This window comes from Pomacea canaliculata, linkage group LG3 (assembly GCF_003073045.1).
Source record: "Pomacea canaliculata isolate SZHN2017 linkage group LG3, ASM307304v1, whole genome shotgun sequence".
Lineage (NCBI taxonomy): Eukaryota > Metazoa > Mollusca > Gastropoda > Architaenioglossa > Ampullariidae > Pomacea > Pomacea canaliculata.
In genome coordinates this window covers 4,504,182-4,515,600 of record NC_037592.1, presented here as the reverse complement: position 1 = coordinate 4,515,600, position 11,419 = coordinate 4,504,182, and the positions used below count along the sequence as shown (strand labels likewise).

The 11,419-nt window shown below is 38.2% G+C and overlaps 1 protein-coding gene across 2 annotated transcripts in view; it reads right to left on the bottom strand.

Moving 5' to 3' along the window:
- Positions 1–153: 153 nt before the first annotated feature.
- Positions 154–11,419, bottom strand: part of LOC112559971 (cytoskeleton-associated protein 5-like) — a 32,835-nt gene continuing 21,569 nt past the window's right edge. For both annotated transcript variants that reach the window (XM_025231495.1, XM_025231494.1), the window contains 12 exons: positions 10,675–10,851; positions 10,240–10,363; positions 9,014–9,193; positions 8,374–8,561; positions 7,537–7,612; positions 6,993–7,181; positions 6,670–6,801; positions 6,367–6,462; positions 5,712–5,865; positions 5,255–5,376; positions 4,862–4,954; positions 154–4,114 (listed from right to left, as the gene is read on the bottom strand). In XM_025231495.1, coding sequence (XP_025087280.1) covers positions 3,989–4,114; positions 4,862–4,954; positions 5,255–5,376; positions 5,712–5,865; positions 6,367–6,462; positions 6,670–6,801; positions 6,993–7,181; positions 7,537–7,612; positions 8,374–8,561; positions 9,014–9,193; positions 10,240–10,363; positions 10,675–10,851 — 1,657 coding nt within the window. In that variant the 3' untranslated portion in view covers positions 154–3,988. The remainder of the gene's footprint in view (positions 4,115–4,861; positions 4,955–5,254; positions 5,377–5,711; positions 5,866–6,366; positions 6,463–6,669; positions 6,802–6,992; positions 7,182–7,536; positions 7,613–8,373; positions 8,562–9,013; positions 9,194–10,239; positions 10,364–10,674; positions 10,852–11,419) is intronic.

Genomic DNA, 11,419 nt, shown 5'->3' with positions numbered 1-11,419 from the left:
CCCCAAATAGTTGAATTATCAAGCTTTGCCAGTCCTACAAATAATTCTGGTTAGAACGTTCTTGTTTCGTACCTGCACCAAAGTAAATAATTATACAAAGCAGATGGTTGATAATTTCAGCTATCAAAAACACCAAAAAACAAACATGGAACCAAATGTCTTGCCTTTTTTTTTAATTGGTAATAATGCGTTAAGCCATGTTTTTTCACTCTCATGATGCAAATTACAAATGATAAAAAAAAAAATCAATGCATTTTCCAGTACTATACACACACTGCCAACATGATCATGCTGAGAAACATGAACTTTGACCTTCTCACCACCACCTCATGATTGCTGGGCCTCCTCAAGCCACCCAAACTGAATGGTCAATTTAACTTTTAGCTCCAATAATCATCTCTCACCATGCCAATACTGTGCTTACTCCCACTCATGGATGTTGCCTGCCTATCAGCACACACCACCCAGACCAGTGCCCAGTCAATGCGCACTACTTTTCTGGTACTTGCTTTTGCATGGACGAGATACAGCAAACTTAAACTTTATGCTCACAACCACCTGATGACTGTCGGCTGAAGCAGTCTAAATGCTTAAATAAAAACGTAAATAAGTGTGCTCTCTGCAGCACATAAAATAAATTTCCCATCTTAGGGTCAGATAATTAAGCTTTCAGAAAGATTTTACAAAGGAACCTTTTCAGAGCAAGACAATGTGCAAATACCCAATAAGTGGTGTATGGCTCCAGCAGCAATGTAAAAATTTATCCTGACAGACATGCACGCAGTCAAAAATGTAGGAGCATTTATCATGCACTGGGTTTGAATCACATGGGCAACTACTACCACAAGCACTAATACAAGAAACTGGACATTTTCCATTTTCTCCAGAGAAGAATGCATCTTTATAATTTATATGCATGGAAGTGCATGCACCAGCGGAAGCACTTGTTTAAAAGCATCATGCTGCATGGAACCCACCATATGCAAATTAACTCCTTCCCTCCAATCTTTTAGCACATGCATGATGAGCTGTACCATCAGCATAAAGTTGATGTTGGTTACATCTTTATAGCACATACAGTGCACAACAGATCACAGACAATGCGTGGGGATAAGCAACTGCTAAAAACATAACATACTGAAAAAAAGATCTAAGGATTTCGATTTTTACTATCAAGGAGGTAAGCACTCAGCCAATAAGGTAAGACTAGGACAGGCTGAGGCGGGGCCATAGGTATGACCCTATGTACATTCGTATATACAGGCAAATGTTTACCATCTGTGCTCAAATTTTATGTATGCACAAAAAAGTGAAGTAATCAGTGACAGCAAAATTAAAGCTTAACAAAAAGCAAATCAAACAACCCTGTTTACACATCCTGTTAAACAAGACTGCTTTGAGTTACGTGGCTGCTAATGATGATGTGTGGATGCATAGACAGAGAGAAAGGAGTGTGTGAAAATTGTGTTCTGGCTAGGGCAGAAAAAAAAACCCAAAGGTTTTTTTCCTGCACCGTTTGAGAGAATTCTACCCCCACCCCCAGGAAAAAACCTTTTAAGTTCACATCCTTCTGTTCTTTACCTACATGATTTTATTCACAAATAGCTAACCTTTCCCTTCGGGGATGGAGGGGAAGCATTGCAGACCTTTAATGCAAACAATAAATCCAGTCACTTACATGGCAAGCTTCCATAAACACTATATATTAACACAGGGTATAGGCACTTTACAAAGCTAATCAGACAATTCTCTTCAAATGCTAAACATACAAGTGAGACTGAAGCAATCTGCTGTGCAACAGGAACATTGTGTCAGAAAGTGCCCTTCTCTCAACTCTTTACAGTTTACTCGAAAAAACATCTTTGATGGATGAATAAAAAAACTGTAAAGAGTTAAATGGGTCTCAAAACTTTGTTCTTTCACTAAAGCAATTTCAACTTAGCTCTGGTGTGCTCTGTGAAAAGAACTGAAGAGCCTTCAATACAAACGGCATCCACAATTTCAAATAGGTATTCAAGGTTTTACCTTGCAGGTGAGCACGGGCAGATCAGATGAGCAAGAGGAGATAAGTAGACACGTAGAGAAGACCATGCACAATGGACACTAATTAGTTTAAAAAGTTAAAACAACCAGTGTAGGTAGGTGCAGGACATTTAGCAAACTGTATTGCACATTGTACAATCTCCAGAAATTCAACTTGCTTTTCAGCCCATTGATACAGGTGCAGCAATTTCTATTTCTTTTTAAGTTCTAGTAGAGTATACCATTCACATTACTTAATATAGACAAAACTTCCAAATGCTTTGTAGGTATTATGCTCAGTCAACAGAAGTCAAAATAGATCAACAAATGGTTTGGAGGGAGGAAAACAGATGCACATATGAACAACATCATTAGAATATCAGGTCATTTTCTCAAGGTAAAAGCTAGATGAGTCCTGGTTTCTGTTTAGAAAGGCACCTAAGCACAAGCACATGAACATCACATGGCACCAGATCTGTAGTGTACATGCTGTCTGAAGTCTGAACACAGGAATTATTGTTTTTCTTAAAAGAAAAATTGAAAAGAACCAGATCTTGTAAGCACATCAACATGCTATTTTTATGGCACTTACCATTCAACAGAGGGAGACATCTGCAGTTTGCAAGCTGTGGTATCAACATTACCTTCAATGAACTTTTGGAACAAAATGCAGATCACAGTGTTGCAAACTTATACTGACACCTCCACAAGAAGGTACCAACAGTACAACACATTACAGTTTCATGATGTAATAAGGTAACAACACATCTAAAAAGTATAAAATATTATTTCTTGGGAACCACAGTCTACTTTGTAGCACCCTCTAGTCTAGTTTCTAGTGAAATAAAACAAAAACAAAAACAAAAACCCTTATCCAAGAACTGCAATTAAGAGAATGAGATTAAGGGTAGCACCAAGAAAATATATGCCTGGTAAATGGCTGTGCTGACAAAGGAGAGCAACTTACACAAAAGGCAACATTCCTGGGGGAATCTATGCATGCATGACCCATCACTTTTACTCAGCACATTGCTGTAAATATATAAATCATTAAGCAATAACGAAAATTTCTGCAAGCTCAGCAACAATTATTTTTGTTAGGGCTCTCAAAGATAAATTGTATGCAATATGTGTATGGTGATGAGATGGTTACAATGCAAAGATTTGCTTCCACACCACTGGATCCACAAATTATCTTTGTATCCATTGTTCTTTTCAGTTCAGCATCAATTCCATCCTTAGATGAGGAGGAAAACATCCTGGAGATTAGACAAGGGGTACAGAAAGAGTGAGAAAGCAAGCAAACGTTTTGCTGGTTTATTTCGTGAAATGTTTCAAGGTAAAATGCTTCCCGAGCATCTACATCCACCAACTCACTGCATGTTGAGATGCACCACAGTACTTTCAGACAAGCTTACACACACTAGTTGATTATCAAAACATGACATATCAACAGTATTGTAGCACACAAACCTATGGCTACCAAAATGCACCTCTTCCTGTACAAAAAAATAAAAGCTGGTAGCGTCTACATGCAGATTAAAACTCGACTGCTTCTGTCTCATGTCTCTGCATGAAATAGGTTCACTAATTAACCATGGCAAGAGCTATCAATAAAGCTGCACGTACACAATTCTACATCAAAGTATGCAAATCCCTGAAGATCAGAAAGCATGCCAAACATATCCTGTTTCCTCCCTTGTTTACACCATTTGTTCCAGTAATTAATAAAAACCAATCATATCTGTGGAGTGGGCAACAGGCATGCTCACACAAAAAAAATAATGATAAAAACCCAAAATAAATTACTGTACATATATTCTAGTGTCACAAGAAATACTAGGTGTACAGATGCAAGCTTAGTGAAAAAAAGCCTGCAGAGGAAGAAAAAAAAAATTGTTCAGACATCCTCAAACCGAGTAAACAACAGGAATGCTAGCTAAGACTGGTGCAGTTGTTATTCCTATCAAGTGGTTGCCATTTTTTTTATCCGCTCCAAGCGCATTTTCAGTTCTGTGATGTCCACTGATGAACCTTGTGACGTGGAAGATGCAGTGGTTTGCAATGTACTGTTGGGAATTCGAATCTCCGGCTGGAGGTTTAAAGAAGAAAAGAAAAACAAACTCTTCATACAGCAATTCTGACATAATTTACACATCATTCTGATGTAACATCAGCCAAACCAAAAAAACAAAAAAACAACTTTAAACTACATGACTTCATCACTGAAGTGGGTTTTCTTTTAAAACAAAGGCCTTGTTAATTAAAATGCCATGGACGTTGCAAGTGAGTGCATGTTTCAGTGTGATTGATTGTAAGGTGTACTTGATGCTTGTTTAAAGGCCAAACTTTTAGCTTGTGGTGGTAAGAAATGGTTTGACCCAAGGAAGGGAGGTAAGGAGCACATGCAGTGCTAGCAACACTAGTGGTCATTCCATGTGGCCCAACAAGTACCCTATTCTCCCTCTGCCAGATGGAATCATTTTTTCCTGCCAGATGAAAGTTCAGCCTTTAAGGTAGGTGCTGGTGCACCTTTGTCAATGTGTGGATGTTACTGTAAATTGCTTTGAGTCACTTGAGTGATGAGAAAAGGCACTATACAAATAAACAGATTTATTTCTTTTTGTTCCTACAAACATCTGTATATTATGTTGTCTGATGCACGTTTTATACCACTGTTCCTGCCTTCCTGAACTTGTTCCTACTGGACATTGTAACTGAAAAGCTTCAAAAACCCAGACAATATCAAAATGCTTTCTACCACACCAAGAGTGCTTCATTTCATCTGCATTGTGATAAAGCAGGTTACAGCATTCAACTTTTACTGCTGCCAGCTTACCTCAGATTCTGATGTGCTTGCAATATTTTCAAGATCCTGTTCCGACGATGAATGGGAAGACTTTGAGACTGGACTTGACTTTTCTGCCCGATTCTGTAACAAAACCCCATTACTGTTGTTGATAAAAATACCAAATGCAAACTCCTACCTCTGCTGTTATGGCAAACATTTATCACACTGCATGCAAGTGGCAGGGGGAGGGGGAGTTCTTTCTATTTAACATGAATTTATCTCTGTGTGTGTGTGCACAAGCATGGATATGTAAGCATGCATGTTTCCCCACTCACACATAAAACAGAATGAGAGGATGATAGAGATCTTTCTGAACTCAGGTGGAAGCTGCTTCTCAAATGAATTTTTCTGACAAACCTTCAAGATTGCCATAAGACCTACCTCAATGGCGTCTAGGCCACAGCGGGCTCGTATGGCACTGAGCCGCTGCATGTAGTAGTCTGCTCCTATCATCTCTCCATTGGATGCAGTTTCCGACAGAGGTTTGACAACAGATATCACATCTGTTTTCACAGGTAAACAAAAGGAGGATAATTTCTGCTTGAAACATCTATGGGGTAAAAAAGCGACTAAATCTATAAAAACAAGGATAACACAATGAACGTTTTTATGTTCAAAGGAGCTTTCTGTATGTGAAAATATGCCACCTAAAATTTTTAATAACAAAGATAATGAAGCATTCAGAGGAAAACAATTTTAGTGGAAAGAGAAATTTTAAAATGTTAAGGAAGTTTTCAATTTTTGAAATGGACAGATGCAGGATTTATAGTTGTAGTTCTGTGATCAGTGGTACTGCTGACTCAAAAACCAAACAAAAACATCCAAAAAATCAACCCACCAAAAGCTTCCGGTTTCTTTCCTTCACGCTCCTGTTCGATGTTTTTAAGCCCACGTTCGATGTAGTTCTGAAAGAACTGTGAGGATTTCTTAAGGAAGGGTTCCAAATCAGCATCAGGATACTTCTTCTTGAAGTCATACAAATCATTCAGACCCTGTAACCAGCAATTCCTTTTAACAATGAGAACAACAAATGTAGGAGCTCTACTCACAAACAGTATGATTCACCATTAAACAGAAAGCAAGAGATATAAGGAAGACATACATCGGATAGACAGTATGAAGAGGGATAGATAAGTTTCTACAGAAAAAAGATAGCCAGAGAGAGAAAGACTTCTTGAGAGGGGGAAAGTTTTAAGTTGACTGATTTTTTTTTATGCATCAAGCTCCAATAAATTCTCCTTGTCTACTGAACAGTTTAAAAGCAGAAAGCAAGAGAAAAGGGGAAAAAAGTTTGACGTGTTCAACAGAATATGGCTAGTGGCACATGATGCAGCAGATAATTACCGGCTGGGTCTAATTCACTCATCATCCACAACTTTTACATGCAAACTTTCTCTCTCCCTGTACTTCTTTCTATTCACCCCCAGTGAAGCATAAGGCCGCAACTCCTCCCTGTACAGCAAGCAAATATGCAGCGCTCCCCCCATGCTCACCTCTTTTGTGTTTTCTTTTGAGCCAATCTTCTTGAAAATCTCTGCCAGCATGTCATGTGTGCTCTTTGACAGACGCTTGGACTTTGAAGATGATCCCTGTAAAACAGCCATATTCAACATCTGACAACTAATCACAATTACGCACACCTTGAACTAATGCACACTAGGGCTAGTTTCACATTTGTGATATCTGAGTCACAATTATCTGCAATACAAATTTCCAAAACAGACCAACAATGTATCATTTCTACACAAACTTGTCCCCTTATTAACAAACCAAAGAGCAAGTAATCTTGTTATTACCCTGGAACTATCTGCAGTGACCTCCTCATTACGAGCATTATTTCCAGCAACTCCATCTTTCAGAACTTTGTGCAGGTATGCCTCTACTTCAGAGTTCTCGCCTGAGTCAATGAGACCTGTATGGCTGAGTATCTTAACAATAATAAAACACACGATTAGGCAACTGACAAACAAAAGCTGCGTGGCTCTCTCTCGCAACCCAAGACAGACAAAATATAAGCAATCCAGACTAGCCACCTTCGGACAAATCTTTCAAAAATATTGCTATCAAGGTAAATTACATGAATAAATTCCTAGCCATTTGTAAATTTTGTTTTCAATACCTTGTTACCCTTCTGTTTAGCTAAAGAATGCAGGACTGTCTTTATGGTCCGCAGTGGATGATCATTGCGCCGTTCCTTCCAAGTATGCGATGGAAAAGCTCGCATGAAGTTATGGGCATCCAGTAAGATGCGGTCAATGTTGAGCTCATTGGTGATGTTAGGTAACATTCTCACCATCTTCCACAAACACTGACAGTGGCAAACAGTACAAGGTTATAAACCGATTTAACACAGTTTTCCCTCTTTGATTCTCAATGTTTTGCTTCATTATCACTATTTTTAATCCATACTATTTAGTCAAACATTTTAATTTAATTACAACAAGAAAATGAAGAATGTAAGCTGACAAAAAAGTGAAAATGCCATATTGATATGGGGAAGAGAGGAAGACAGCTAGTCCTCATCCTCCTACAAACCATTGACTAAACTCTTCCTTTCTTTGCTTCTTTCCAGTCCTATAGAATAATTTAAAGTAGTGGGCCAGCGTTCTTTCCTGTCCTAAATAATAATTTGAAGTCAGCCCTATTGTTTAAACTTTACACACCTTCATGACGATTTCCAGGAATTTAGCTGAACATGTCTCACTCCCAACACAATCTTGTAATAATCTGATCAGAGCCCTGCAATAGACATTGAAGCATTTGATGGTAAATGCTAAGCATTCCATATGCAGTTGACCTCTGTATCTACTGATGTATGCAGTTTTATCCCCTTTATGCCAATCAACATTTCAAGCTCCTTTATCCTTCGTCTTATAATTTTAACATTAAACCAGATTATGCTGGCAAAGTTACTCAAAATATTTCAAGATGAGCATCTCAATCATTATTAATCATATCAGTTTTTGAGTATGCTATATCTGTGGGCGAAAAATATTGTCTGTGATGGCAAAGAACTATTTACAAAGCACGTAGTTCTGTTGGAAGTAAAATACCATTTTTTGATGGTAAAATTCCTTTCTTCGAGTGCTTACCAGATGACATGACATGGCCTTAATTCCAGCTGTTAACTCCCAACTGGTTAGATATGACCAATAGACAGGGAGAACACAAAATCAACCAACAAATTTACTCCCACATCCTGCCCTTACCAGTCCATGCACTCTCCAGTCTATCACCTGGTTGGGAAGAAACTAGGAGGTGGGAGGGAACTAAAGGGTCATGTCATCTGGTAAGTACTTGAAAGGAATTTTACCATCAAAAATTATATTTCTTCTCTGAAGGGTTGGTTGATTTTGTTCTCCCTGTTCATTGGTCAGGTCTGACCAATTGGGAGTTCAGCTGGAATTGAGGTGGCTCCATACAGTCATGTCATCTGGTACAGTATGAAGAAGAAATGCATGTTTTCTCAGCAAGATATGAGCTTGGCACAATGCTCTCACCCCATGATACTTGTGCTGTCTGCCCTCTCAACAATTCTGACCACAGTGATGTTTACAGAACGAACCACCAACGGTCCATCCTCAAGCTCCATCAGGCGGTTGTCAAGAAGAACAGTGATGAGGCTTGTCATCAAATCACGAAGAACATCTTTAGATGCCTTGGAGCCAAGATTACTCAGCTGGAATATCTATGATGAGAGAGACCAGCAAGTTACAAAGCTATGAGTGAAATGTTACCACAGACCAGCAAGATACAAAGCCATGAGAGACATATTAGATGTTTTGAGAATGAGATTATCTAAGCTTTAATGTTATGAATTGGCACTCAAACTTTCTTTAAAAAAAAAATGCTAATTTACAAAAATTACAGATTTCCTAACTTTAAGTTTATTCACAATAACAAATTACAAAAAACTTATGTTTCTCTTTGCCATGGAAGAGCCCTGTCAACTATGATCCATTAAAATATTTAAAGCTCATATCAAATTGGAAAAAAACTCCTAAATAAAGATAAAAAAGAAAACTTTATGGCACTGTTTAAAGCCTTTTGTTGCCTGTACATACATAAGTGTGGACATCCAACTATAAACACTACTAAGAATGACAGTTATCAAATGCCTAAATTCTTTCAGGTGATTACCTGCAGCACCGTGCTGAGAAGACACCGATATAGCCTGACCACCTCATCACGAGGGGTTTCAGGGTCGCCCATGAAAGTGGAGTGTGCCATGCGGAACTGCATGCTCAGCATCAGCAAAAGCTTGTCCAGGTGACCTGCCAGCACCTCTGCCCGCTCCTCCTCCTTCAGAACCTCGTCAATCTGTGATTACAAACACCATAGGTATCTTGGACTGCTGATATTTATTACTGCTATCTCACACACACACCTCCTGAGTATCTAGCAATCCTGCAGTTTCTTTCTGTTATCACATTCACTCAATCTAACTCTGCCAAAAACATTTGTTCCTGTTATACTACACACCCTAAATGTCTAATACTGCTGCCATTTGTTCCTGTTATTACACTGTTGACAGTTATATCTAGGGTCGTATTCATGAAGAATGACACAAATCATTTTACCAGCCGGTATTTCACTAGAAGTATCCCCTTCCAATAATTTTCTCCCATCTAAGGTAAACTTGACAGAAATCATGATTTAGTTCAACTGCTGAATTTATCTATCAAATACTCTGGATAGATATAATGGTACAGAATTGTTTGATAAATGTTTTCACTAAATTCATAATCTGAGTAGCAGTTGCAACTGAACTCTGTGACTGATATGGTGGTCTTTGGTTTTCTCTGCTGGTCATATGTATTTAAATGAAAATAAATTTACACTTTTGTCATCTAGAATTTGCTTGAAGAACATCATTAATAAATCATCAGAATTAATTTGACTTTCTACAGCTTCTTGCTCGTTTTTTCAGGAATTAAGGCAACATGACAAGTGATGACAAGCAAAAAGCAACATTGATGCCTCTCAAACACAAGTGGCCAACACTAAAACTGCTTGGCCTAGTTGGCAAAGTCTAAGTTGTAGCCTGCTTGACTTTTTTTATGATGCCTTGGACATGGTCAATCTTTGTCTTTATTGGTTAAGCAAAGATTTTCAAGTGAAGAACACTGCTTACACTAGATGGAAGCTATATTAAGGGGTCAGGAGACAAGCCGACCAAGGGTGTCACTCTGATTTACAGGGTCAGAGTTGTTCTTTCTTGGGTATCTAGCATCCTTGACTACGGTGATGATCATGCTATGTTGACTAGGCTGTGTAGGAAAAAATGCACTTATTATAAATTCTAACCAAAATAAAAATACTCAAAGCAGCTAAATCTATAAATAATACTTTTTAAAAAGGCTCACCTGTGCCAAGGCCTGGATGCTAGTTGTAATGTCTGGGCTTGTAACCTGAGAGATTACATAGCCAATAGCTGTTGTGGCTTCTGAAGATGACAAATGTTTCATCAGCGGAGAAGGAGGTCGGGCTCTGCCAGTCATTGATAAAGAGCGGTTTTATGTATTAAGGGTAAAAAAAAAGTAGAGATCTCAACCAGCAATGGCATTAAGAAGTTTCATTATCCCTCATTACATATAATTTTGACAAAGGATGACTGTAAGTTTAACGAACAGCAAACCAGTAGGATAAAACAATGTAAAATGGCAAAAGAGATTTTAAAAAACTCCAAAATCATAGAGAAGAATAATTACAAAAAATGCCAGTCAAAAAAAAAAGTGGAAAGACTTCAAATGGTGAGACTGGCTTTAACAAATTTGTGTTTACTTCATGAAGCACAATACCTGATTTTTGGCAGTTTAATAGGCTCGTACAGGTGATCTAAGTCATGCTGTATTAACTGTGGCATTCCCAGATTATCTGAAATAGGCTCTGTGTCTACATCCAGCGCAAACTCCTTGCGGATTGAATTTGAGGAGGATGACTTTGGGATGGTTGATGCTGGTCTTGGGATGGTTTGTCTGAATGGCACATAAAAATCTTTGAAATTGGCATATGATTGCACAGTTAGCAAATGTCTGCCTAAGATAAGGTGGAAATGCTAAATATTCTACCATTCACAAATAGAGTAATTAACTATTATGTGTTAATTTTGTGCCTAAAATTCACAGACATAAGGGGAAAGGTGGAAGATGACAACATTAATTCCTTCAAAGAAGCAAATTTCACAAGCTAACTAGAAGTTCTGAACTCCTAGGAAGTGATTTAAAAGAAAATAACCATTATTCGGTTGTAGTAGTTACAGTAACTGTTGCATCACTACTCATTCATCTTTACAGAAAACAAAAATAATAATGGCAAAAACAATGCCTGTAGCTTACTTACACCTGCAAATGCACCTGGCAGGAAATTTTCTTGTTTCCAAGATCATTTTGATAGTATATGTAGAGACAGCGGAATTTCCCACAACACTGACAAGCATGAAGACTAAAAGGAGGGGAGAGAGAGAGAAGGGATAATGGAATGTATGTGAGAGAAGGTGTAGAGGTTTCATATGTGAGAGAAAGCGTAGGGGTGCATGTGTGTTGA